Raw genomic sequence first — 25,521 nt, 5'->3', positions numbered from 1 at the left:
CACAGCTCAAGGCCTGATGATTACTATAGAGCAATCCACTCTGGTTCCCACGCAGAGGTTGGGCTTCCTAGGGGCGATCTTGGTCTCCTACCTAGCCGGAGCCTGCTTATCACAACTGCGGTTTTAGGCGATGGCAACAATCATCTGAGGTCTGAAGGCTTTCCCAACGACCTCAGCTCGTTCTTGTCTCAGTCTCCTGGGTCCATGGTTGCCCGCAAGTTTGTAACCAAACACCCCAAGCTCCGCCTCCGTCCTCTCCAAGTCCGGCCCACCTCGGCGTACCGCTTGGACGGGGAGCCAATGGTCATGGTAGTCACCGTTCCCTCGAACGCCTTAGGCTCCCTAGAGTGGTGACTAACTCCCTCCTTGGTGTGGACAGGGATGCGGTTTTATCCGCCCCAGCCCTCACTGCCCCTGACGGCGGACGCATCATCTCTCTGCTCGAGTGCTCATGGTCACCTCCGAGCTTAAGGCCTTCGGTCTTCTAGGGAGCTGGCATTCCTCATTAATGCCCCAAAAATGAGAGTAGTCCGCCTGGCATGCCAGGGGTTCCAGCGGCAGCTGCGAGGCCGTTGTATCTCGGTGTTTACAGCCAACACAATGGCCAGGTGCTTCATAAGTATTCAGGGGGGACATAGTCCTTCCCCCTTTTTTTGTCAGGAGGCCATCCATTTCCGGGTCTTTTGCATGGCCCACTCGATGGAGCTGGCGACGTCCTTTCTCCCAGGCGTTCGGAACGTCTTAACTCTTTGACTCAGCAGGTTTTTCCTGTCTTACGAGTGATCACTCTGCCCCATGTGAGGCGTCCCGCTTTCCGGAAGTGGAGATGGTTCCTCACACAGACCTGTTCGCTCACCGCAAGAGCAGGAAATGCCAGGTGTTCTGCTCCTTCCAAGGTCTCTCCTCGGAATCGATCTTGGACGCATTCCTGATGCCGTGGAACGGCCAACTGCCTTATGCCTTCCCACTGTTCCCACTGGTTCGTTACGTCCTGCTCAAACTCCGCAGGGGCAGAGCGTGCATCATCATGATCACTCCAGAGTGGTCCAGGCAGCACTGACATACCACGTTGCTCGGCCTGTCAGCCCAGACCTCATCACTCAGGGCAATGACAGGCTTCGTCACTCGGACCTGCAGCCTCTTCGCCTCACGGTGGCTCCTGCGTACCTGAGTCGGGGTGACAGGCAGCCTTCCACCTGGTCAACGTACCGAGCCAGGTGGAAGCGTTTCCTTTACAGCTGCAGTACGCTCGATCTTGCTCCTGCTGAGGTCTCGATCCCCTCTATTTGGCCTGCCTCTGGCCTTCAGCGGCAGGATCTGGCGGTATCATCGCTGAGGATACTCTCAGCAGCCATCCCTACCTTCCAGCAGGCTAAGATGGACGTTCAGTGTCCCACGCTCTATGGGTTCGAGGTCCCTCAAGGGCTTGGAGCGCTTGCACCCTCGGGTGCGCCGCCCAGCCCCGCCCTGGGACCTCAACCTAGTCTTGGCCAGACGGGTCTCTGAGATCAGAGCTCTTACGAAGGTTCCACAAAGGCAAGGTGCAGTTATGACCGCACCCGGCTTTCCTCCCTAAAGTGTTTTGGCCTTTCATGTTACCCACAGCTCAACGCAATGGGCATAACCGTTGCACTCCTTGGACATCTGTGGAGTGCTCGCATTATATTGTGCTGACAGAATCATTGCCTAAGGCGCCCCAGCTCCGCCCCGGTAGCGGGCCAAAGGGAGGGCTTGCTTGTTTTCCTCTCAGAGGATCTCATCTTGGGTGATGGCGGACATCCCCACTTCTTATGATTTGGCTCATAGTTCCCCAAGCCACATCACCGTGCATTCTACCAGGGCTCAGGCTTCATCTGCCGCCTTGCTGGCTCGTGTTTCTACCCACGAGACCTGTCGCGAAGCTCCATTGGTCCTCGGTCCTTACCTTTGCTTCGCAGTATGCCCTGGTTCAGCAGTCAAGAGAGGCTGTAGCCTCTGGCTCGGCAGTTTTATTCTGCCACATTTCACTCCGACCCCACCGCCTTTGTAAGGCTTGGGATTCACCTAACTGGAATGGATATGAGCAATCACTCGAAGAAGAAAAGACGGTTACTCACCTTTGTAACTGTTGTTCTTCGAGATGTGTTGCTCATATCCATTCCACACCCGCCCTCCTTCCCCACTGTCGGAGTAGCCGGCAAGAAGGAACTGAGGAGCGGGTGGGCCGGCAGGAGTATATATGGAGCGCCATGGTGGCGCCACTCTAGGGGGCGACCTGCCGGCCCACTGAGTTGCTAGGGTAAAAGTTTTCCGACGAATGTGCACGCGCGGCGCGTACACCTAACTGGAATGGATATGAGCAACACATCTCGAAGAACAACAGTTACAAAGGTGAGTAACCGTCTTTTTGGTATGAAATACTAGTCACAGATCAGCATAACAGGCCATGCTGAGCAAGACAGGGCATAGAGGATAAAGGGATATGCTCCCTTGGGTCTTGGCTCTGAGGGGTGCCCTGAGTTCCTTCCAGTGAAAGCCAATAGGAGCTGGTGGCATGCAAGCTCGTTGCCAGATTGGGCTCTGGGTGCCCAGTGTTTCCATGGGGAACAGAATGGAAACGTTGTTTACTTCATGGAGTTCACATTGTTATGTTTTTTCTCTATATCCATTGAAATGTTCTTTCGGTGGTATGTCAGTGCTGTAAGGCGTTGCAGAATTTTAAGGTGGGTTTTTAATACATGCTGGGAATTGAGGCTCTGGGCAGTCTTGAGGAAGCATCTGTCTTAAAAAAATCAGGTATGTAATAAATAGGTGTCTCTGCAGGCTGTTCGTTGTTGTGGTAACCACTCTGGTTTGGGAACAGTAAGGACAGACATCAGCCCAATCCTACGTGCCCCTTTTCTCACTGCTTAGTGGAAACGTCAGGCATTTCCATTGTTTCCTTTCTTAAGGCTTTGTTTGGGTGGGGATTTCAGGAAGGTATTTCACATGCAGGTATTATTAAAAATAGACATAGTGTGCCTGTGTGCTGGACAAGCTTCTTTCTAAATCAGGTTTTCTGCCTGTTTTAAATGTGGGGGAAATAGCTAATAAGCAGAGATTCTTACAAGTTATATTTTAAACTTGGCACACCAAAAATAGGGCCCTGATCCAGTAAAGCCATGAAGCAGACGCTTAACTTTAAACCCATGATTAGTCCCATTGAATTTAGTCTGTTTACTCACATGCTTAAATTCGAGCATGTGCTTAAATACTTGGTTGGATCATGGCCTAAATGAGTAGGGCCAGATTCATGTAAATTAATACTTTACTGTATGATAGTCCTATTGAGAAAATCAGTTGCAGAGTAAGGCACTACTCCATGTGAGTAAGGACATTGTCCTTAGACAAAGAAAAGGCGCAGTACTGAAAGCTGCTTAGATATCCTCAATTTATTTATTATTGTTAAATATCTGTGGTGTGTCTGGCACTGGAAAAGACGCATAACATAGATAGTGCTAGTCCTGAAGAGATTACAGGCTCTAAACAAAATATCTTATATTTAGACTTGGCAGAATTCGATTTTTATTTTTATAATTTTGATGAATAATATTGATGCTTATTTTTAACAATTTGTTTCCAATTTTAATTGATTTAAATTTTCACTGGGGTGGGAAATTATGGGGGAGTGTCAAGCAATAAGGCAATTATTTAATGACAATAGATATTGAGATTCAAAAAGTTAAAGCTTTTAAAACCATTAAAAAGCAAATTGTCAACATTACATTTCAAAATGTACAAAGTCAATATCCTTTAAACCAAAGTCTACTCTAATAAGTTCTCAAGTATTATTTTTCTTGCTTTGCCTGTCTGTAAATTTTGATTATTATCACTATAAATATTTTTCGTGTGTGTGTGGTGAAATCAACGTATACTGACATTTACCGATCACAATCTAATCCTTCCAAGCCTACATATATTTTAGTCTTTAGGTATCTAGTTGTTCTAAAGCCATCAGCTGATCTCAGATGTATGTCACAAATACAGGCATGAAAAAATCAGTTTGCTCGCTCACTTTTGATGGATTAAAAAAAAATGTTATTGTAAGAGTGAAACATCATTCATTTTCTCATCATCATTAGAGGATGAGGGAGAGCAGATTTCATGACCCATCTGATAACGTTTTCATAGCAATTTTGCATTGGCTGCGTTAACATTTAAAAGCAAAAAAATATTCTGATATTAACACACAAGTTTTTTGTGGCTTTATCTCTTTCTCTTTCCTTTTCCAAGTTAATTCTCGAAAGTCTTTTCTTGGACTCCGCCAATCCCCCACTCATCCAGATTGTGCTTTTTCGGAGGTTATAGGGCTTTTTTTTTTTTTTTTAATTCATGAACGACAGCGATTCAAACAAATAGTTCTATCATTGTCTGAATAAAAATGAAAAGCAAGCATTAAAAATGAAATCCTTCTTTGGGAAATGCCACTTCAAGGGGTTAAGGGAAAACGACAGCTGGAACAAATATAGCCCTCATCTCACTTCCTCAATAACTCGGCTCACGGAGCTTACAGTTGCCAGACGAAGGAAACATGGTTAGCCATTGAGTCTTTGAATGCAGCTCCATTTCCCCCTCAAAGCCATGGAATTTATATTAACCTCCAGCTTTTCGTAGCTGGTGGGAAATCTGTTTTTCCATTTGCTCTAGGAAGAGCCTGGCTTTTGTTGCTTTGGTTTGATTGAGGGGGTAGGAGGCGGTTGTGTTTGTAGTGTGGCGTTCTGCCTGGCAAGAGGCCATGGCTCTTAGATGAATGTTTTTGGTGTTGATAAAGAGTGAGAGCTGCCAAACATAGAGACAGGCAGCCACCCAGATGTGATTTATTTATTTATTTTGGGAAGCACAGCCGTAGTCAGCCAGGCTCACCAGGATGTTTTCATTTGCACTGGAAGTGCGGACAGGAGAAAGGATCCAAACATGCCTTTAGCGTCTTACCATGGTGGTGTAGCTAGAGATAGTGGGTGAAGCGACCATGTAAACGAAGAAGCCTATAATTGCTTTAGGTTAAGTACTTGGCTACTAGCGTGACCAGATGTCCTGATTTTATAGGGACAGTCTCGATTTTTGGGTCTTTTTCATATATAGGCTCCTATTGCCCCCCACCCCAGTCCTGATTTTTCACACTTGTTGTCTGGTCACCCTATTGGCTACCTAATTTAACGCTACTGTTGTACACATAGGAAGGTTGCTCTTGTGGTTAAGGTTCACTGGACTGGAACTCAGGTCGGGAGACTTGAGTTCAGATCCCAAAGCTGCCACAGGTTTCCTGGGTGGGGTTGAGCAAGTCACTTGGTGTCTCTGACCCAGATTGGTGTTGACAGACAGCCGTTACTACCTGATGCTGGTTTGGAATCCTGTGGGAAATGAATTGAGAGGTGGGGTCTCAGCCCAGTTTCTAGTGAATATATGTCCAGATCACCAAAGCTGCCACTGCAGTTGGTGCCAATTTGCCCTCTCAGCAGAAAGGCCAAGGATTGAATGGAGAACGAGCTAACTTCTCACCTCTCGAGGTGGTCAGGGTTGTGGGATGGCACTGAGGAAAGCTTGGGCTGCTGCCTCTGCTGTACTTGTTCTTGGGGCACATTTTCAGCTTTACTGCTGCCAAGCTGTCACCTTAGACCAGCAGTGAATTCACTTAAGAAATATTGAAATGGTAAAAAGAACTATGATTAAACCAATAACAGAGTCCCGCCAATACACATTCTGGTTGGTTTCTTTGAGGATCTGTATAATAGGCTGTTAGCCTGGAGTGAGGGAGGAAATGAGGAGACCTATCTGTCGGGCTTTCAACCCAAATAGATGCAGGAGGGTTGAAGATCACACTAATATTTGTTGGAATGCTCCTTTGAGAGTTCTAGTGGACAATATGTAACTAATATACAGTTGTTGCAATTTAATCACTGTGAAAAGTGCATTATTTTGGGTGTTGTGTTTCTTGCACTTGCTCCTGCCTTAAAAAAAAAAAAAAATCGGAGGAGTCTTTTTGAAGCATGACCGAAACCTCCTGGGGTGGAAACAGTCCGATATGTTCAACAAGCAGCTGTATCCACCCCGGCATATGCCATCCGGAGCTACACCACACCCTATGGTAAGCCATCTTCCCTAAAGATACCCTTGGGTCTTATGTCTTTTGACTGTGTGGTCCAAGTCAAAGCCCACAAGGATTCCTCTGGCAAATAGAAAAGGTGATGTCTTGTATAAAGTTTCCTGTACTTCTCCAGAAGACGAAACCCTGTTCAAAGGGGAAGGGGGGAATAGACTCATAGATTCTAGGGTCAGAAGGGACCAATGTGATCATCTAGTCCGACCCCCTGCACAAAGCAGGCCACAGAACCCTACCCATCCACTTCTATAACAAACCCCTAACCTATGTCAGAGTTATTGAAGTCTTCAAATTGTGGAATAATCAACCCTTGGGGGTCCTTCCAGATTTTCTGGTCCCTGGGTTTAGCTAATATGTCAGGAAGATGGTCCTTAACTTATCTCTGCTGGCCAATGTAGGATAGTCGGGGATTGGAGAAGGGAAAGAAAAGGATAGAAAAATTTGTTTGAGATATAGACAGAAAGTTCCAGAAACAAAGTCTTGACTTCAGTAGAGGAGATTGTGAGGTGGCTTAGTTGTATTGTGAAAATATCTAAAACACAGCATAAGGAGCCAGGAAGAATTGCATAGTGACATGCCCTGAGATTTGTGACAGATACCAGGGGTTTATGTTTTTCTGTAGGCAGCAAGAGAGTCTTGAATGCATGGATCTCAAGGGGCCTGATATTGCTCCCCTTAAAGTTGGCAGCAGAATTCCCATTGACTTCCATGGTGCAGGATCATGACCTTAGTGGGTTCTAGGGATTGATCTTACTCACCTGAGCTGGCAATCTCTGTTTACTGAGTGGGAGAAGAGACCAGTTAGGAATTCAGGACCCTGCCTGTTCCCCTGCCAGTCAGCAGAGCAGGAAAACACATCATGATATAGTTCAGACCTGCTTCCGTGGGTGTTAGAAGGCTTAATTCATTAATGTATGTAATGCATTTGGGGACCCTCTGCTGGGAGGTACCTTAGGAGTGCTAACTATTGATAGTGCTGCAAAAATAGCTTCAGTTATTCTCACCATGTCCATTAATGCTGAAAGGAAAGAGAGAGCTTCGTGGTGTTTTTATGGTAATTTAATGATCGCTCTGTTACTGTGTTGGGGAAAGGTTTCAGAGGGGTAGCCGTGTTAGTTTGTATCAGCAAAAACAACAAGGAGTCCTTGTGGCACCTTAGAGACTAACAGATTTATTTGGGCATAAGCGTTCATGGGCTATAACCCACTTCATCAGATGCATGGAGTGAAAAATACAGTAGGCAGGTATAAATATACAGCACATGAAAAGATGGGAGTTGCCTTACCAAGTGGACAGTCAGTGCTAACGAGGCCAATTCAGTCAGGGTGGATGTGGCCCATTTTCAACAGTTGACCCTGATTGAATTGGGTTCTAGCCCACAAAAGCTTGTGCCCAAATAAATGTGTTAGTCTGTAAGGTGCCACAAGGACTCTTCTTTGTTTTTGTGATGGGGAAGTCTCTTATTATGAATGCTTCAGCCTCCACTGAGAAATACATGAATTCCCTGAGCTGAAAGTTCCACGGTACAGATCTCTGGCCCAGCCAAGATGGGGGAAGGTATATAAGTGTATATTTATAAAAAAGGTTTTGTTTGATGAGGATGAAACCAAAAGACTCATGCGATACAGTTTCTCAAGAGTGCAATCTCAAGAGCAAAAGGCTGAATGGAAAATTTGGGGTGGACACACTAGTGATAATCTCAGTGAAAGCTGATGTGCCAATGGAAAAGTCATGCAGCATTTATTAGGGCTGAAAATCAATAGGATTTAATAGAAATTACTCTTTTGAACTTAGAGAATGAATCAGGAGTTGAGCCAACGCCCAATGATGTCAACTGGAGGTTGGTTTAAAAATTCTTTAGGAAGGTTCTCATTCTCTATGAAATGTATAGGGCTTTTTCCAAGTGGAATTCTGAAGGGTATGTGTTGGCTTGATAAAATATTTAGATTAACTGTCTGTCCTTTTATACCTGCCCTAAATGCAGGTGCTGAAATATTGCTATAAAGCGAGAAATGAATGAAGGATATTCTCCCCTCTTATTTCTGTAAGAAACAGGGCAAAAGCGCTCACTTCTTCTCATTGTGCCAGCTTCTACATTAATGGCCAATGTGGTGATACATCAGTGAATTAGCCATGCATGCTCTGTTCACTTCTTTGTATATGCTGCTGAGAAGGGCCAGACTAAAAGCTGTGGAGATTGAAGTCCTTTATCTACAGTGGCGTAGTGGGAGTGAACTGTGGGCCATAGGTTCAGACACCATGAAGGGGTCAAAGGCAAAAGAACCCAGACAAACTCAGGAACACCACAAATACAGGGAAAATCATACTTTAAGCAATTTTCAGTCCCAGAGGAACTGAAATAACTTAAGTTACAAAAATTCCTATAGCAACATAGTAATATTGTAGCTCCCAGCTTAAATAATTCTCCCTGTCCCCTGCTAAGAGTTGGAATCAGCCAGAGTTTAGCAAGGTCTTTTCAGACTAGTGCAGGCCTCTTCCAGGCTACACTCTGTCTTTCAAGGCTAGCACAGGCCTATGCCTAAGACAGACTAGCTGGGGCTCTTCCAAAGTTAGAGCAGACCTCTGCTTAAACTAAGCTCCCCGGAAGGTTGCAATAGGCTTGATAGCACCTAAGCCCCTCCTTCTGTAGGCTCTGGGCAATCAGTTCCCTCCCCTAACTTAAAATGGAGTCTCCCAAACATTGCAGTCACTCTTCGCTCCAGAAGAATATCACCACCTAATGTAAACCCACATGCTCCAAGGAAAGGAGAAACCACATCTCCAGAGCACACCCTGCAGTTGGTTTCCACCTTCCCATTTCCCTTAGGATTTAAAGGAAATTAATATTAATTACCCATTTAGTCTTGCACCAATCCCTGGACCCTTGGGTCTCCCCACTTGTAGTGGTGGACCACTCCATAACAGATTATCTCTGGTGATAGCAGCGGCATTCGGTCTCTATGGCTTACTTAATCCTGGGTCTCATGCCTGAGGCTACCAATTTTGATGGGGGGGAGGTCATTTCCCACCATCCCCAGGTGGATGTCATGCGAACATCTGCCTTGAATTACTGGCTGACTCTGCACTCCCATTTAAAGTAGACCACAAAACATTAGCTTTTGGTAGTTAATGACCTTTGGTCAGAGTGACCTGAGCATCATTCAAAGCGTTCCAGTATTAAAAAGACCTGACTGCCTGGGAGAGACATCCACTTCCCCAGCAAGGTTTATTTTAAAACTGATTGTGTTGAGTCTCCTCTGATGGCTCCACGCAGCACTGTGGTTGTTGTATCCATGTCTATTGAATGTACTGGTCTATTTGTAGACAGAACAGTTACACTGGTAGTAAAGTCTGTTTTTGAGCATGACCTGGGCGAAGGAAACACATATAAATAAACAATAAATGTAAACAACACTAAAATAACATCAGTTAAAACAATTACGGTTACTTCCACTTATGAGGTATTGTTCCCATTTTTCTGTAACCTGGGAAAAACTCCGTGTTTCCTAAGTCAGATTGTCACTGATTTTGCATTTGCAGATTCTTGTAACAAAGGGGAATTTCTTTTGTCTGTTGTTTATATTCTTCTTACAGTACTTTATGGAAGTTTGAGAACCTCTGCAGAGTCCTGTTTCTGTACAACATAGAAGAGACTTCAATAGGCTGTTTCCAGAGCATCAATACCTCATTTTTCTGATTGGAGTGGGTGGGGTTGTCCTTGGTTTTGACTCACTGACCCCTGGGGTCCATGCACCATGATGAACATAGCAGCCAAGAGTTGTAATATGTTTCCAGAGGCAGTTCTTGCTATGGGGCTATGGACAGTCTGGATTTTTAAAGTCTTGATATATCTGATTTGTACTCTGCCAGACTGGTAGGATGTATGTAGTGGGATGCTGCAGGGCTCTGTGCTGGGTCCTGATGGTCAATATTTTCATTATTGATTTGGATGATGGAGTGGAGAGTATGCTTATAAACTCTGCAGATGATACCAGGAGGGGAGGAGTTGCAAGCACTTTGGGGGTCAGGATTAGAATTCAAGAGGACCTTGACAAATTGGAGAATTGATCTGAAATCAGTAAGAAGAAATTCAATAAATACAAGTGCAAAGTACTACACTTAGCAAGGAAACCGTAAATGTGCAACTACAAAATGGAAAATAACTGAAAAGTGTCTGAGGGTTTTAGTCAATCACAAATTGAATACGAGTCAACTGTGTGTTGCAGTTGAGAGAAAGGCTAATATAATTCTGGGGAGTCTTAACAGGAGTGTCGATGTAGGGCACGGGAAGACATCTGCACTGGTGAGGCCTCAGCTGGAGTTCTATGTCCAGTTTTGGGTGCCACACTTTAAGAAAGATGAGGACAGATGGTGAGAGTCTAGAGGACAGCAACAAAAATGAGAAAAGGGTTTAAAAAATGAGAAAAGGTTAAACACTGGTCATGTTTAGTTTTGAGGAAAGAAGACTGAGAGGGGGACCTGATAACAGTCATCAAACATGTTAAGGGCTGTTATAAAGAGGGCAGTGATCAAGTTGTTCTCCGTGTTCACTGGAGGAAGCAGAAGAAGTAAATGGACTTAATATTCAGCAAGGGAGCTTTAGGTTAGATTTTAGGGGAAACTTTCTGACTATAAGGGTAAGTTCTGGAATAGTTTTCCGAGAGAGGTTGTGGAATTCCCATCATTGGAGATTTTGAAGTCAAACACTTGTCTCGGTATAATTGGGCCTGCTTCAGCTCAGGGGGCTGGACTTGATAACCTCCCAGGGTCCCTTCCAGCCCTACATTGATGTGATTCCATGATTCTATGTCTTGAAAAGCTCCAGGTTGAGATTTAAAATTGAATCATAAAGCACTTGTAAGCACCCTCCTTAAAAATGAGATTCAAGCCCAGTTCCAAGCAGGAACATTATATTCTGCTTACCCAGTGATCCCAAAAATGTTAATTGCAGATCTGTTCTTCATGCTGCCTCCTGAACAGTGTCGTGTAGTCACGCTCCTGCTGTTCAACTGGGGCTTATGTGTTTCACTAGTGGAATGTAGTGACCTGATCACTATGGGGGTACAGTTTGTAACGACTGGAGTTGTGTGAAATGTGTACATAAATTATCACTAGCAGTCAGCTTGCAATATCCATGCAATTCCTGGGCCGAATGCTTCATTGTGGCTCCCCAAGAAAACTTTGAGTCTGCGGGGCAAACTGGGAGAGGGGGGCTGTGTGTGGAAATGGCCCCATATACAATACCTTAATGCACTGAAGAGAGAGTTTTATGTATAACTCGGTCACCATAGCAGCCACAGTGGGTTCTATAACCTCCCTCTGACCTCCTCTGTGCCTCCAAGAGAGATTCTCCTGTTGAAACTAAAATCTACATTTCTGCCACAACTAAACGTTACTGTTGTTTTATGTGCCTCTTAGCCATCAACGGCCATCGTACATTTACAGTACACTCCACTTAAAAGGGAAGCAGTTAACCAGGAAATCCTCTAAAACAGAACATCTCTCAAGGAGCAACTTCCCACCCCTCTCATTTGGATGAATTACCCGTCAATAGGGATGGGATGTCCTGATTCACCAAGCATGAACATCCTGTTACAGTGCCTCTGAGCTCCAGTGGGCAGCTGCAGAGCTTATTGACTTCTGAATTGTCTGCTGTGGAGCTTGTAAGGCTTGCAGCAACTAGGATGGAGGCAGCTGCAGATTTTCCCCTCTCTGTTCCAGTCCTTGTGGAGATTGGAAATTCTGTTACACGTTCCTGTCCTGGTCTAATCTAGCCCCAGACCTAGCAGTAAGGTTGGAAGAAGGTTGATTAGTCGGATTAAGAAGCCATCCAGTTTTACTGTGGTCTTGGTGGAGGGGATGGGTCCTATTTTAATGAAGGTGCTCTGACAATTCAGCTTCTTCCTTTGTTTGGTCAGAGCATTTTGCAAACCTGTTGTGGCTTATCCCATCAATTTCCAGTTCAGTTCAGTGAAGAAAACCAGTTGATTCCTTATGCAGCAGCAATTGTATTACTAAAAACACCTTCCCACAAAAAATGAATACTTTGGAATTTGAAGGAATAAATTTATCATCTGAATTTTCGTAGAAGGGAAATAGTTTATTTGCAGCTTCCTGTCATTGTTTGGTACAACTCTGTGGCATGTGAATCAGGTCAAGGATTTGAGCCATGCCATTGCCATCTTCTACAGGGAGAAAAAAATCCCCTCCTGTAACATTCACAAGTGAATGAAAGGCTGAGTGCTGTGGAAATTCCTGGAATGGGAGGAGGGAATAGCAGGTAGTCTCCAAGGAACTGTCTCCAGCCAAAACACAAACAATAGTTATTCTTTGCTTTGTAAAGTATTGGCCCTGATCGTGTAAATCGGATGGGAAGGTGGTCAGGGTCAAACTGGTGGGGGTGCTGTCCCAAGTTCCACCCACAAAGAAAGCCTCACCCACTATAAAGTGAGTGAGTAGTTTGTGTATGAGGACAGGGATATTTTTTGTTACAATTTTTTGCAATGCTGATCAAAGAGCCACCCTATGTTTTGTCACTGGAGGTGGCTGTGATTAACTCTTGAGTTATGTGTAGTGTATTCTCTTTTCACAATGTGTATCTGTCTCCTGAGCCACCTGTCAGCTTAGACTTCATGTACTTCACAGTGCTTTGGTGAGAAGATGAACGGGATATTTGGGAGAAGAATGGGGCAGGAGGAGGTTGAGCTATGAGTTTCATATGGCAGTTGGACAAATGTTAGTGGTTAGAATTTTTTGGTACTGAACTTTGTTGTTTTAAATTCCGTAAAGTGCTGACAGCATGACATTGCCACGATAAAATCTCAGTAAATAAATGTAGCTGTGGTTTTATGGTGTCCGGGACTTTCCTGCCCTGGAGTAAATAATCCCTTTTGTAGTCAGATTAACACCTTTTTCTCACAATGTTTCATGAGTTTCTGTATCAGTTCAGGTTTGTTTTCTTTTTAGTCAGTTCTGGAACTGCAGATTTTTGTGCTGGATCCAGCTGATGATATTTTACTGTTGGCCTTTGTGATAACACCATCAGTGTCTTCAAAGTAAAACAAAAAAGACACCCGAGGTTTGCATACAATAAAATGGGGCCAAACTACTAGAATCTACTGTAGATTTCATAACCCACCTGTTCAGTTCAAGCCTTCTGCAGCTATTTCTTTAGGATAAGCTGAGGGGCGAGATGTTTCTTTGCATGGGCAGGACAGTGGTAAAAATCTCACTGAGATAAAGCTCACATCCAATAATACCTTGGTAATGCCAAAGGATTTTTTAGCACCCATTATTTTTGCCGACAAACCCTGCTATTTCTCTTGCTCTTTTCTGCAGTCGTTGCTCCAACATGGCTATTTTAAACTAAGATGCTACTTGGTTAATTTACCACCCTTTTGCATAATTCTCTAAGTATTTGTTGTGAAAAGACAACATCCCTAAAAAACCCAAAAAACAAAAAACAAAGGCAGCTGTTTTCTGCAGGCAAATGAACATCTGAAAACCATAATGAATAAAATGGACCTTAACAGCAGAGGGGCAAAGTGACAACATTTGACCATTTCAGCCAGATCCGTAATATCCCTAATACCCCTCTTCGAAATTATCCACCACAGAATAAATTTACACATGAGTTTTTGAGAAGCCAGATCGGGGATGGTGATCAGATATGACTGGGTTGAGACCATTTAATTGGTAAGGACGTCGCTTTTAGGAGTCCCTTGCCTGGACCCCTGGGGTCAGGCAGGCTATGTTAACTTCATGATGGCATAACTGGCTTATTCTGGTTTTCTTCCTATGATTTAACAAGTGAAATGGACAGAAGGAGTGGTTGAGTTTGTATAATTTCCTATGCAGATGTTATGGAACATGAAACCTGCAAATACTGTAACAGCACATGCCGTAAGAGTGGCTTTAAATATAACCTCTCTCCCCAGGTTCCCAACCCCACTTCATTACGTCCTTCCCAGATGAGTAACCAGGGAAATCTGGGTTAATAAGTTCATGAGTCTGACAATGCCCTATGGAGGGTGGTTTTCTGTGCGGGGGAGGGGAGGCAGGTTCCAAGGCTGCTGCAGAATGTCAGCATGTTCTCGAAAAATTTTTATTTGTTCTTTCTATGGAACTTTGTACCCCAAAATAGGTGCAATGAAGGGCTGGTGACTTCCTCTCTCCCACTCTCCAAGAAAACATAGAAATCTCATGACTGGGTTTAGAAAAAGGGAGCTGTGCCCCATGGAAAAGGGGGATTCCTAACTTCCTGATAGAGACATAGAATTTTCTCCTGTCCGGACACATCCAGGTCCCCTGCAGGCCCCATCTGAGTAGAAGATTCCCTCAGATGTAACCGTTCTGTCTTTCACATGCCATGCTGATAAGCAGTTCTGTTAATTTTGCTCTGCTGCTGCTGCTTGGCAAAGTTTTGACAACAGCAGAGCTCCTGTGTGAGGAGGGAGACATCAGTTTATGCTGAGTTTACATTTGGAATGGCTGGAGTTCTAGAGATTTAATGAAAGCTTAAATCCTGCAGAAATTGGTTTGCGGGTCCTTATGCTTGCCAGAGAAGACTATTAACTGTTTGCATGCATTAACTTTAGTTTTAAAAAATGCCGTAGTGTAATGGCCCTCAAATTTTCCTGCACTGGATTATTACAGGGTTCTTCAGCAAAGTAGCTTAATACTCTAGTATCTTTTCCTTAGTCAGTGGTGTGCTGTGTAGAATTGTGAGAACAAGATCCAGCAAGCATGAACGGAACAGTATTTATGATGCCAGGTGAGTGGCCTTACAGCAAGTTACTGCAGAACACCATGTTGTACTTTGCTGAACTACTCAATAGCCCCATTGGATGCTCCAAGATTAATCTGCTTGAAAACGAATACAGTGTCATCTCCTCTTGGGTTTCAATAACACATATTGTCACTGCTTATATGTTGTAGCAGAGATTGTAACGTGTGGGCATCTTGATATGGATTTCAAGAGCAGAGAGAAGGTCTTGTGGTTAAGTACATATTAGGGAGTTGGGAAAACTGTTTCTAGTCCTGGATCTTCCACAAATTTTGTGGCACCTGGGCTGAGTCATGTAATCTCTCTGTGCATCACTTTCCCCATATGTAAAATGGTGAAGGAGAAGGTTCAGAAATGACTTGCAAATGAGCCATTCCTACATAGGGAGTAGATTTCAGGTAGCAGAGGACTCTTTAATCTAGCAGATAGACGCTTAACATGATCCTAAGGCTGGAAATTGAAGGTAGGCAAACTCAAAAAAAGTGTAAACTTTTGGAACAATTTACCTACGGCTGTGATAGATTCTTCATCATATGAAGTCTTCAGATCAGGATAGGATCTCTTTCTAAAAAATATATTCTAGCTCAACCAAAAGTTATAGGCTTCATGCAGAAACCATTTGATGAAATTCTCTGGACTGTGTTATGATGATCAAGTCTGAGCACTTGCATAACACTCCTTTCTAGTCTTAAAATGTCTGAAGCTATGATGCTTGCCTAGCTCATAGGCAGGTTGTGAGGCTAAATTCATTAATGTTCATAAAGACCTTTGCACTTCTGTAGCATCTCCCACGAGGATCTTGAAGTGATGTTGCTGCTATTAGAGTTCACTTTAGTAGCCATTACAATAACTTTAACTGAGGTGTTGGGAGAGAGGGAACTTTCGAAAGTGTGATAGGTGTGTTCTGTTGTTTTGCCAGTGTAACAAAGAACTGTTACATGCTCAAACATACTCTCTCCTCCCCAGATGCATGCCACTTTCTGGTGGCCTCTCTCATGTGGTGATTCATTAGCTTTGAGGCAGAGACTGTAACTCAGAGGAGAAGATGGATTGTTATGGAAATATAAAGAGTGGTTTTTACAGCGCTTTTACTGCCAGCCTGGGAAGTACTGTAGTGCATAAATAAAAGATTTTTACTGCCTTTGGTGGTTATCATGGCTTCATAGATCCAAGAAAATAAATAATACTTTGCACTTATATAGTGCCTTTCATCTAAGAACCTCAAAACTCTTTGTGAGCATCAGTGAAGCCTCACAACACCTGTAGGATGAAAGTAAGTAAAATCATCCCCATTTATCAGATGGGTAAACTGAGTCTCAGCGAACACAGCATAGTCTAATAGATAAGGGACAGAATTGGGAGCCAGGAGCCTGGGTTCTAATCCCAGCTCTTTCACTGACTTGGCTGGGCAAATCACTTTTCATTTTTTCCCCATCTGTAAAATGGGGATATTATGCCGCTATATGAGAGAGGTGTTGTACAGGTTAATTAATAATGGTAAAGTACCATGAGGATGGAAAATGCCTTTTAAGCACTAAGTATGTGATTTATTTATTGACTTACCTGTGCTAAAACAGTGAATAAATGGGGTGCCAGGAATAGAAGCCAGGAGCGTTCTGACTCTCACAGTGGGCTTGTTCTGATTTCTAGGCAACATGGTTTCTAGGCAACACGGTCTCCCTAACTAGTCATCCTAGATAGTAGGTTCTGTAACGAAGTTACGAGGGTGATAGTCTCTCTTGCTTTGTAGTATATAGCGGCTGCGGTTTCTGTATGAGGTAACTGGTCACAGAAACATACAGGGAGTATACTAGAGCACAAAGCATAGAGTATTGCTGTCCTCTGATAAACCCTAATATGAGAATGAAGTTGTGGGGATGGGAGGTGGACATGAAGCTGCACACGATGTGACGTTCCTGCTGACTCCCACTTCAATGCTCTGTCAGCTAAATTTTGGTCTTTATCTTTCCAAATAAGTGTTGTAAATTTTTACTGCTGAGTTTAGAAAAAAAAAGAAGTGTGGATGGTTTGTAATGGAAATAAAGCAGCACCCTTATCATAGTGGTACAAATGACATTTCAGTGGCATGAGTGCCTGAATTCCCTGTAAATCAGGTACCAGGTGCTGTTAATAATCCTTTGTTTACGTTGTATAACACTATTCATCTGAGAGTTTCAGATGGCTTCAGATTAACTAACCCACAGAACTGCCCTGAGGTAATTGTCACGATGCCTGTTTTACAGATCTTGCAAGCTGAGGGAGAGATACATTTATAAAGTTTAATCTGTGCTACCAGTTTTCGTGTTGTGTAGGACAGACGAGCAATGCATGCAGGGTAGCTGTAGCTGTGTTGGTCCCAGGATTTTAGAGAGACAAGGTGGGTGAGGTAATATCTTATACTGGACCAGTTTCTGTTGGTGAGAGAGACAAGCTCTTGATATACACAGAGCTCTTCTACTTCACCCACCTTGTCTCTCTAAGGAGCAACATGTAGTTTACCCACATCCACACAGTGGGACTAGAACCCAGTACCAACTATTTAAACATCAATGCCTCATAGATCTCAGAATTCACAGTTGCCTTTTTTCTCCTCTTTTAACCAGGGTTATCATCCATTGCCACATGAAGCTGAAATTGCACACACCAAAAAACTATTCAGAAGAAGGAGAAACGACCGGAGGTAGGAGAGACCTGTTCAAAGCATCTTTGACCTTCTGTTACTCATCCTGCATCTCTTCTCCCTATCTCTTTGAATGTTTTTCAATGATATTGTGTTTATCTGAAATATTTATGAAATGCAAAACACTACATTATGATACCAGGGCTCCATGGTCTGCACTGACTTCCTGGTGGAGATTAAGGTATTGGTTATGGCCTAATAAATCCTTGTGTGGCGTGGGACCACTCGGACCTGACAAACTGTCCCCTCCCTGTATCATACTGTCTCAGCTGCGGTCAGCTGGTCTACCAAGCTGGATCCCCCTTTTTGTGAAAGAGAGGAGGTGACTGGTGGGATGTTCTCTGTGAGGGTGTTGAGACTGCAGAATTTGTCTCTTCCCCCCCACCCCCCCTTTGTCTGAGAGAGTCTGAATTTGGTGTCTTTCTGGGCACGCTGCAAAAGAATTTGTTTGAGGGGATTTTTGGAGAGGGCTGAGTGTGGGCTTCCTAGATAATGAAGGGCATGTCTATGCTTCAGTTAAACACCTGCAACTGGCCCATGACAGTTGACTGAGGCTTGCAGGGCTCGGGCTTTGGGGCTGTAAAACTGTAAGGTAGAAGTTTGGGCTCGGGCTTGAGCCTGGGCTCTGGGACTTGCCCCCCACCTTGTGGCATCCCAAAGTTCAGGCTCCAGACCTAAACACTTACACTGCAACTTTACAGCCCCACAGCCTGAGTCCTGGGAGTACAACTGCAGTATAGACATAACCAAAGGGGAATAGGTGGCTAGCCTGTGGAGCCAGTCATTTTAAAGCTGCTGAGATTTAATGTAATTGTATTTATTGTATCATAATACTAGAGCACCTAAAGCCTTGGATAGGCATCATTATTTAATTTTATTTATATAGATTTAAAATAATAAATACAATTTAATAATAAATAATTAAAATTAATAAGTAATTAGTTTGCACAGTTACTAAAAACCAATCAGGAAATACAGGCGTCCATCTTAACTTGTTCATGTTGCACACCCAGGTAGTATTTTCAGTTCCTGGGGGGTTTTTTGGTTCTGTTCTATTCAGTATACGTGTTTATACTGACTTCTTTATTGTAGTACCAGAGCATCTTCCAGCAGCCCATTAAACAACATGGCTTCACATCGGTTGTTTGTTCTCCCATCCTCTCTCCAGAGGGAGAAGTGTGTGCACTATTAGAGAAGGCAAAGTCAAAGAAATGTGCCTTGTGCTTGAAACGGAAAGGGGTTAGGTTTGTGATGGTCCTTAGAACCTGGCGGAGTTCATTCCACAGTCTCAGACCAGGCCTGGGGAAAGTTCTGTCTCCTGCACAGATGAGCTTTACTCTTATTGTTGAGAGTTTTACTGGGCCAGAGGAGGAAAGTTGTCAGCCGTGGTCTTCATCCTGGAGCTTTATCATAGACTATCAGGATTGAAAGGGCCTCAGGAGGTCATCTAGTCCAGCCCCCTGCTCAAAGCAGGACCAACCCCAGACAGATTTTTGCCCCAGATCCCTAAGTGACCCCCTCAAGGATTGAACTCACAACCCTGGGTTTAGCAGGCTAATACTCAAACCACTGAGTCTTTTAAGTATCCTGGACCCAGGCTGTAGAGCGCTTTGAAGATAAAGACCAAGACCTTGAACTTGCTTAGAAAGTCTATGGAAAGCCAGCATAGAGAGCGGAGGACAGGTGTGATGTGCTCACTGTAGCCTGTGTTGCTGAGGAGACGTGCTGCACCATTCTGTACTAGTTTCCTATGTACTGAAGGTTTTGTGCCCAGGTGTATCTTATTGCTGTAATGAAGCCAAGAAGTGACAAAGGTTTGCATAACTGAGGATAGTCATATCCTGTGTACGGTATAAAGTGTTCACTGCGAAGGACACCTGCTGTACCAAGCTCCTGAGTTAATCTTGTTATACGGTAGAAACCTGGGCCTGGATTTTCCAAAATGATGTGTGAATATGGAGGGCAGGAGTGAGGATGGAGGGTGCCTGGTACTCACAGTGAGCAGTTGGCAGAGGTCCCCAGAAAGCCACAATTCAAGTTAAAATTGATCAAACCCAATTAATTGGCTTTTTCAAAACCTGGGAATTTTTTGGAGAAAGTTAGTAAATACCCAAAACGTAGGGCCTTGTGCGTAACACACAGGTCACAGAATTTTGGCCACTAATTCCCACACTGAGGAGAACAAGTGGTTGAACTAGGGCACATATAACCATATGGCAGGGTCTCCCCAGCACAATTGTTGCTCTGTGAGTGGGACCGAAATAAATTGGGCCTCTTTGAATCAGAATGTGGGCCTGATTTTCCTTCTGTTACACCTATGTAAATCAAGGGTAGCTCTGCTAAAATCAATGCTGCTATGTCTGTGTAAAACTTGTGTGAGAGCCCTGTGTGTGTGTGTGTGTGTGTTTGTATCTTTCTGAAGGCTTCTCGCAGCTCAGGACTCTTCTCTCTGGATGGGAAACATTTAGCATTACTGTAAGTCATCCCTGTTAAGGAATCCTTTGAAATGGTGATGTTTCTGTGACCTGTACTTACAGCTGTTCAGGGGCCACTGACCCACAAAAAAAATCAGTCATGGGCCACACACAGCCTTGTGCGGGGGCGGGGCACGGAGGTCGCGGGCTTCCTCTAGGTTCCAGGGTGGGGCGAGAAATGAGAGGTTCAAGGTGCAGGAGGGGGCTCTGGGTTGGGGCAGGGGGTTGGGGTGCAGCAGGGGGTTCATGGCTGGGGCAGTGGGTTCGAGGTGGGGGTGCAGGCTTTGAGAGGGTGTTAGGTTGCGGGAGGGGGTTCCAACCTTGGGCGGGGGGTTGGGATGGCGATGTGGGCTGTGAGAGGGGATTGGGATGTGGGCAGGGGCTCAGGGATGGGGTGCAAGAGGAGATGAGGGATGTGGGCCCCAGCCAGGCACCGCTTACCTCAGGCAGCTCCTGGTCAGCAGCACAACAGGGCTAAGGCAGGCTTCCCCCCATCCTGCCCTGCACTGCTCCCGGAAGGGGACACAATGTGTCCAATGGGAGCTGAGGGGCGGCACTTGCGGGTGGGGGTAGGCACATATGGACCCTGAGCTTTTCTGATCGCCCCTACGCCTCAGGGCCTCTGGGACAGCCAACCAACTGGCCTGGCACCCTAGCTTCCCCCTGCAGTGGGGTGAGCTGGTGCTCGCGGCTCCAGCCCGACGTGGTGGCACCGAGGCTCAGGGCTTCTGACCCGTGGCACAGAGAGTAGCCACGCGACGGATGAAATTAAGCAGGAGGCCAGATCCGGGCCAGAGGTTCCCCATCCCTGGATCTAGCCCATTGTGTAGTTGTGAAAGAATCACATTATAGGTGTTTCTTTGTCCTCCTGCTGTGTTCAGGTTACCATTATAAACTGTCAACAAGCAAGCATTTAGCTCCCCTGAGGGCATTCTGCCATCCTCCCCACAGATTACAAAAACAGAGAGCAGAGGAAACTGCCTTGGGTTGATGTTGGAAGATCACATAGCGAGATAAAGTATAGCTAATATATGCAGACTAGTCCGAGGGTTTTCCAAAGGGACTGTGATAAATATCCCAAGAGGCGATCTGGTAAGCTGTGAATTACAGAGACATTCATAATGTATGTTGTTCATGCTAGAGCAACAGAGCCGTGGACCATGTATGCTGAATTAGGACAAAAGCAAGGAATCCACTGAGACACTTTAAATTTCAGTCGATAACGCAACATGGGAATCAGATCGACTAGGGGGAGAGACAACAGTTCATTTCAGCCCTTTTAAAAAAAACAAATATGCCAAATGCTTGAAAGAGTGAATGAACTCTGAAGTGCTGCCATCCTGTGACCCTCTGCAAAGTACACCATCCCACAGTCTGGTAGCCACACGAGACTTTTTGGTTCGTGACCTTAGGGAATGAGATTATGATTCACGAGGGGTGTGATTTAACCCATCCCCTCTAGTTTCTAATGTCTTGTCCCATCCCTTTTTCTGTTAGATTGAATCTGATTCTTCTCCCAATCCTTATAGAAAGAAGGCAACTTTGTAATAAGATTATTGCATTTATGGGACATGTTCTATAGTGCATCCCTTAAGACCAACGCTTAAAAAGTGTATTAAGAACCTACTTGCTGGAGGACTAACCTGAACTAGCCGGTGGGAGTATAGGCTCAGGGAGCTGGGGTTTATTAGAAGTTATTTCAGGCCAAACTTCTAGCCGCTCATTGGACAGAAACACTGTTTCCTGGGAGGCAGGCAGTGCACCCTTGGGGAAATGATCTAATGGTGCATAGAAATACCTAGATGGATTAGACTGGGGTAGGTTTTATGTTCACAATGCATGACCGGGGAGCCTGGAGTTCTGAGCTCCTTTCTCAATTTTCTGTTAACCTCTCTGAACCTCAGTTTCCCCTCCTGCAAAGGGAATAACGCTTCCTGAGCATGGAGACTGAGAAGCTCAGTCCTTCAGTGTTAGTAAAGCACTCCGTGAGAGTTTCTGACGGACAGTGCTCTGGAATTTGGAAAGAGCATTTTTAATCTTAATTTTAAAATGTTTGAAATAACTGCCTAAGACAAACTACGGCTCATAGGCTGAATCCAGCCCATCAGGGCTTTTAATCTGGCCCATGGGATTGCCAGCCCTATTGCACAGTGGGGCTAAGGCAGGCTCCCTGCCTGCCCTGGCCCCTTGCTGCTCCTGGAAGCAGCCAGCACCACGTCCCTGCGGCCCCTAGGGGAGGGGGAGAGCTCTGTGCTGCCCTTATCTGCAGGCACTGTCCCCTGCAGCTCCCATTGTCTGGGAATGGGGAACCGCGGCCAATGAGAGCTTTGGGGGTGGTATCCACAGGCGAGGGCTGTGCATGGCGGAACTACCTACCCCACCCCACCTCCAGGAGTTACTGCCAGACATGCTGTCCACTTTCAGGAGCGGGAGGCTGACTCCCCAACCCCCTACCCTAAGCCCCCTCTTACACTCCGCACCCCTCCTGCACCCCCAATCCCCTGCTCTGAGCCCTTCCTGCACCCCAACCCCCTGCCCTGAGCTCCTCCCGCACTCCACTCCCCCTCCTGCACCCCAAACCCTTGTCTTGAGCCCTTCCTGCTCCCTTTACCCCTCCCGAACCCCAACTCTCTCCCCTGAGCCCCCTCCTGCATTCTGCACCCCAAGCCCCTACTCTTATACACCTCCCACACTCTGCACCCCAACCCCTTGCCCTGAGCCCCTTCTTGCACACCGCACTCCCTCCTGCACCCCAACCCCATGGCCCTGCATGCAATTTCCCCACCCAGATGTGGCCCTCAGGCCAAAAAGTTTGCCCACCCCTGACCTAAGAGGATGTGATGTCAGTACAAACTCCACATTAGCCAGGGAAGGGTTAATGAGCTGCAGTGTCCTCTGTCATCCCCACTTTGCTTCACCGGGAAGAGCTGTGAGGCTGGAGGGGGTGGCTGAAAGGCGAGAGGACGCTGAGTGGAGAGGAGACTGGGAGGGAGAGCAGTTTTTTGTGCTGGCTCCTGAAGGACAAGTTGCATAGCACTGCATGCAATATGCCTGTCTTATTGGTCATAGTCCCAATGTGCCTGGCTTATGCCTACTCATAGTCCCAGCCATAGATAACTAGATACCAGAGCATCCTTGTGTTTACTTTGTTACCTGGGGCTATCGTGTTCCCCTTTTGATCTGGAGTATTACTCTATACTGCTCTATTTGAGACCTGCGTGCGGTCTGAATGGAACTACTGCAGTCAACGGGGCCCCTCTGAAGGGGACAACTGTCTTCAATAGGTTTGCCCCCTACCGGAGTTTATGCAGTAGTTAGTCATGAGTGCAGAAGCAACACGGTCAAATGGAGGGCGGGGAACAAGTGAAACTGAATCGATTCTCCCACCAAACATCTTTCAGCAAACTCTTTAGACTGAGAGACCTTGGATAATCCTCTAGACTTTGATGGCTGGCCGGCAACCCTCTCCCACTACATGGCTAGACTGGTGCTGTCAGCTGCTTCATATAAACAGCCTATACACTCTGGACCCTTCTCACTTCACAGTGTATCACAGAATATAATGGAAGGCTTTGCTGCCTGTCATTTTAATGCTGCTTATGATGCCCCAAGAGAGCGCTCCCTCTGTAAAATTGATTTGCAGTAAGTGGGGTCTCAAAATGGTTATTTTATGTGAAAAACGTGGTACAATGGGAATTTTTTTTTAAATCTCATTTAATCAAACTGTTTATAGTTTAAATGTACAGGTTGTATTGAAAGAGAGAACTGGTTGCAAAGATATTCACACTTTATTGCTGTGCATTAAAGGCATTGTGTTGGCGGATATAAGATTCATTCCACTGGTGGTATAGCTGCACTTGGTGGTATTAATATCTCTTTGCTGCACGACCACTAGAGGAGACATTTTATTGCCAGTGAAACGGTTGGGAGCTCTGGGCCTCTGCGTTAAACATTGTCTGGATACAGAAAGACCCAGCCTTGCAAAATCAAACCCACAGTCCCCTCCCAAACCCACCTGAGTCTGGCTTGTGAAAGTTGTCCGGGTCAGCTGAGAAAGCATTTCATGCCCATTCTGCCATTTCTTTTATTTTAATACAATGAAAAAACTGTGTGACACCTACAACAGCTTTACTCTTGGGGCCTTAGAATGGGGCGCACAGCTCCACTGCGTCAGTGTGGCTACTTGGCGTGAGGAAGGTGGGCTGGATTTGCTCCATTAAACATAAAATGAAAGTCAGGAGTTAACAGCCTCGTAGACAGAAATACAGAAGGCAGGACACCTTGGGAAGCTCAAAAGAAGGAATGATTTGTAATGCTTCAGTGAGATCGTTTTGATGGATGTCATAGTAGAAACAAAAGTCTAATGGCTTGAACCAAAATCAGATGAAACTGTCATTGACTTCAGTGAGCCCTTAAAAGAAGGACTTGGAAGCGGGAACAGTGACAGGGTCGGATTAACTCTCCTACGGGCCCGGGGCTATTAGATTTTGTGGGGCCTCCATGTATAAGTCTCTTTTTCCTAATTTAAAACAAAACAATGACTGTTATGGCATCAAGGCTATTAACGCTATACTAAACTTGCCTTTTAATTAACATAAAGCCGTTCTGTGGTTACATTTCAGTCTTAAAACACGTAGAATATAGTTAATTCAAAATAGCCTACTTCTCTTATTACAGCTGTTATATTTCTTTCTGGGAGGGAGTTTGCGTGCAGGAGGGGTGAGGGGTGCGGACTCTGGGAGGGAGTTTGGTACAGGAAGGGATTCTGACCTGGAACAGGGAGTTGGAGTGCAGGAGGGGGTGCAGTGTCTGGGAGGGAGTTTGGTTCAGGCGGGGATTCTGACCTAGGGCAGGGAGTTGGGGTTGAGGAGGGGGGGTGATGTGTGGGCTCCGGCTGGGAGGCATTTACCACAGGTGGCTCCTGGACCGCGGCGCAGCAGGGCTCAGGCAGGCTGCCTGCCTGCCTGCCTTGGCCCCACGCCGCTCCTGGAAGTAGCCCGCTGCTGGCACGTCTCTACCTGTCTCCGTGCACTGCCAAGGCTGCAAGCGACCAATGGGAGCTGCTGGGACATTGCTGGGGGCAGGGGCAGCATGCAGAGCTGCCCCCTCCCCTTCTTCCTGCAGGGTCCCCAATGACATGCCAGCAGCCGGCCATCTCTGGGAGCGGTGTGGGGCCATGACATGCAGGCAGCCTGACGAGCCCTGCTGTGTCGGTGCCCCCCTTAGCCTGTGGCCCAGGGCTGAAGCCCCTAATGCCCCTGTGTTAATCTGGCCCTGGACAGTGGTGTCTTTGGGAATTGGAACATGTAAGAGGAAATGTGGAAAAAAGATTCTGTTAGAAATGAGCATGGACCCAGAATCCTGGCATGAGCTGCTTTGTTTTTTGGTTGTCTGGTTTAAATTCTGCTCTTATCTGTGTGAATTTCAGTCCTCTTGAAAGTGAATAGCACCTGCCAGAGCCAGG

General features: G+C 45.5%; 1 protein-coding gene across 12 annotated transcripts in view; it reads left to right on the top strand.

The window, feature by feature from the left end:
• CTIF (cap binding complex dependent translation initiation factor) overlaps nucleotides 1-25,521 on the top strand; it is a 357,428-nt gene that overhangs the window by 171,196 nt on the left and 160,711 nt on the right. For all 12 annotated transcript variants that reach the window (XR_004000880.1, XR_004000881.1, XR_004000884.1 and 9 more), the window contains one exon: nucleotides 17,507-17,583. Coding sequence is in view for 7 of the 12 variants with exons in the window: in XM_030566175.1 (XP_030422035.1) it covers nucleotides 17,507-17,583 (77 nt within the window). In the remaining 5 variants the exon portion in view is untranslated. The remainder of the gene's footprint in view (nucleotides 1-17,506; nucleotides 17,584-25,521) is intronic.

Source organism: Gopherus evgoodei, chromosome 6, assembly GCF_007399415.2.
Source record: "Gopherus evgoodei ecotype Sinaloan lineage chromosome 6, rGopEvg1_v1.p, whole genome shotgun sequence".
Classification (NCBI taxonomy): domain Eukaryota; kingdom Metazoa; phylum Chordata; order Testudines; family Testudinidae; genus Gopherus; species Gopherus evgoodei.
Note: the sequence above shows the minus strand (reverse complement) of the source record. Positions and strands in the feature narration are given on the sequence as shown.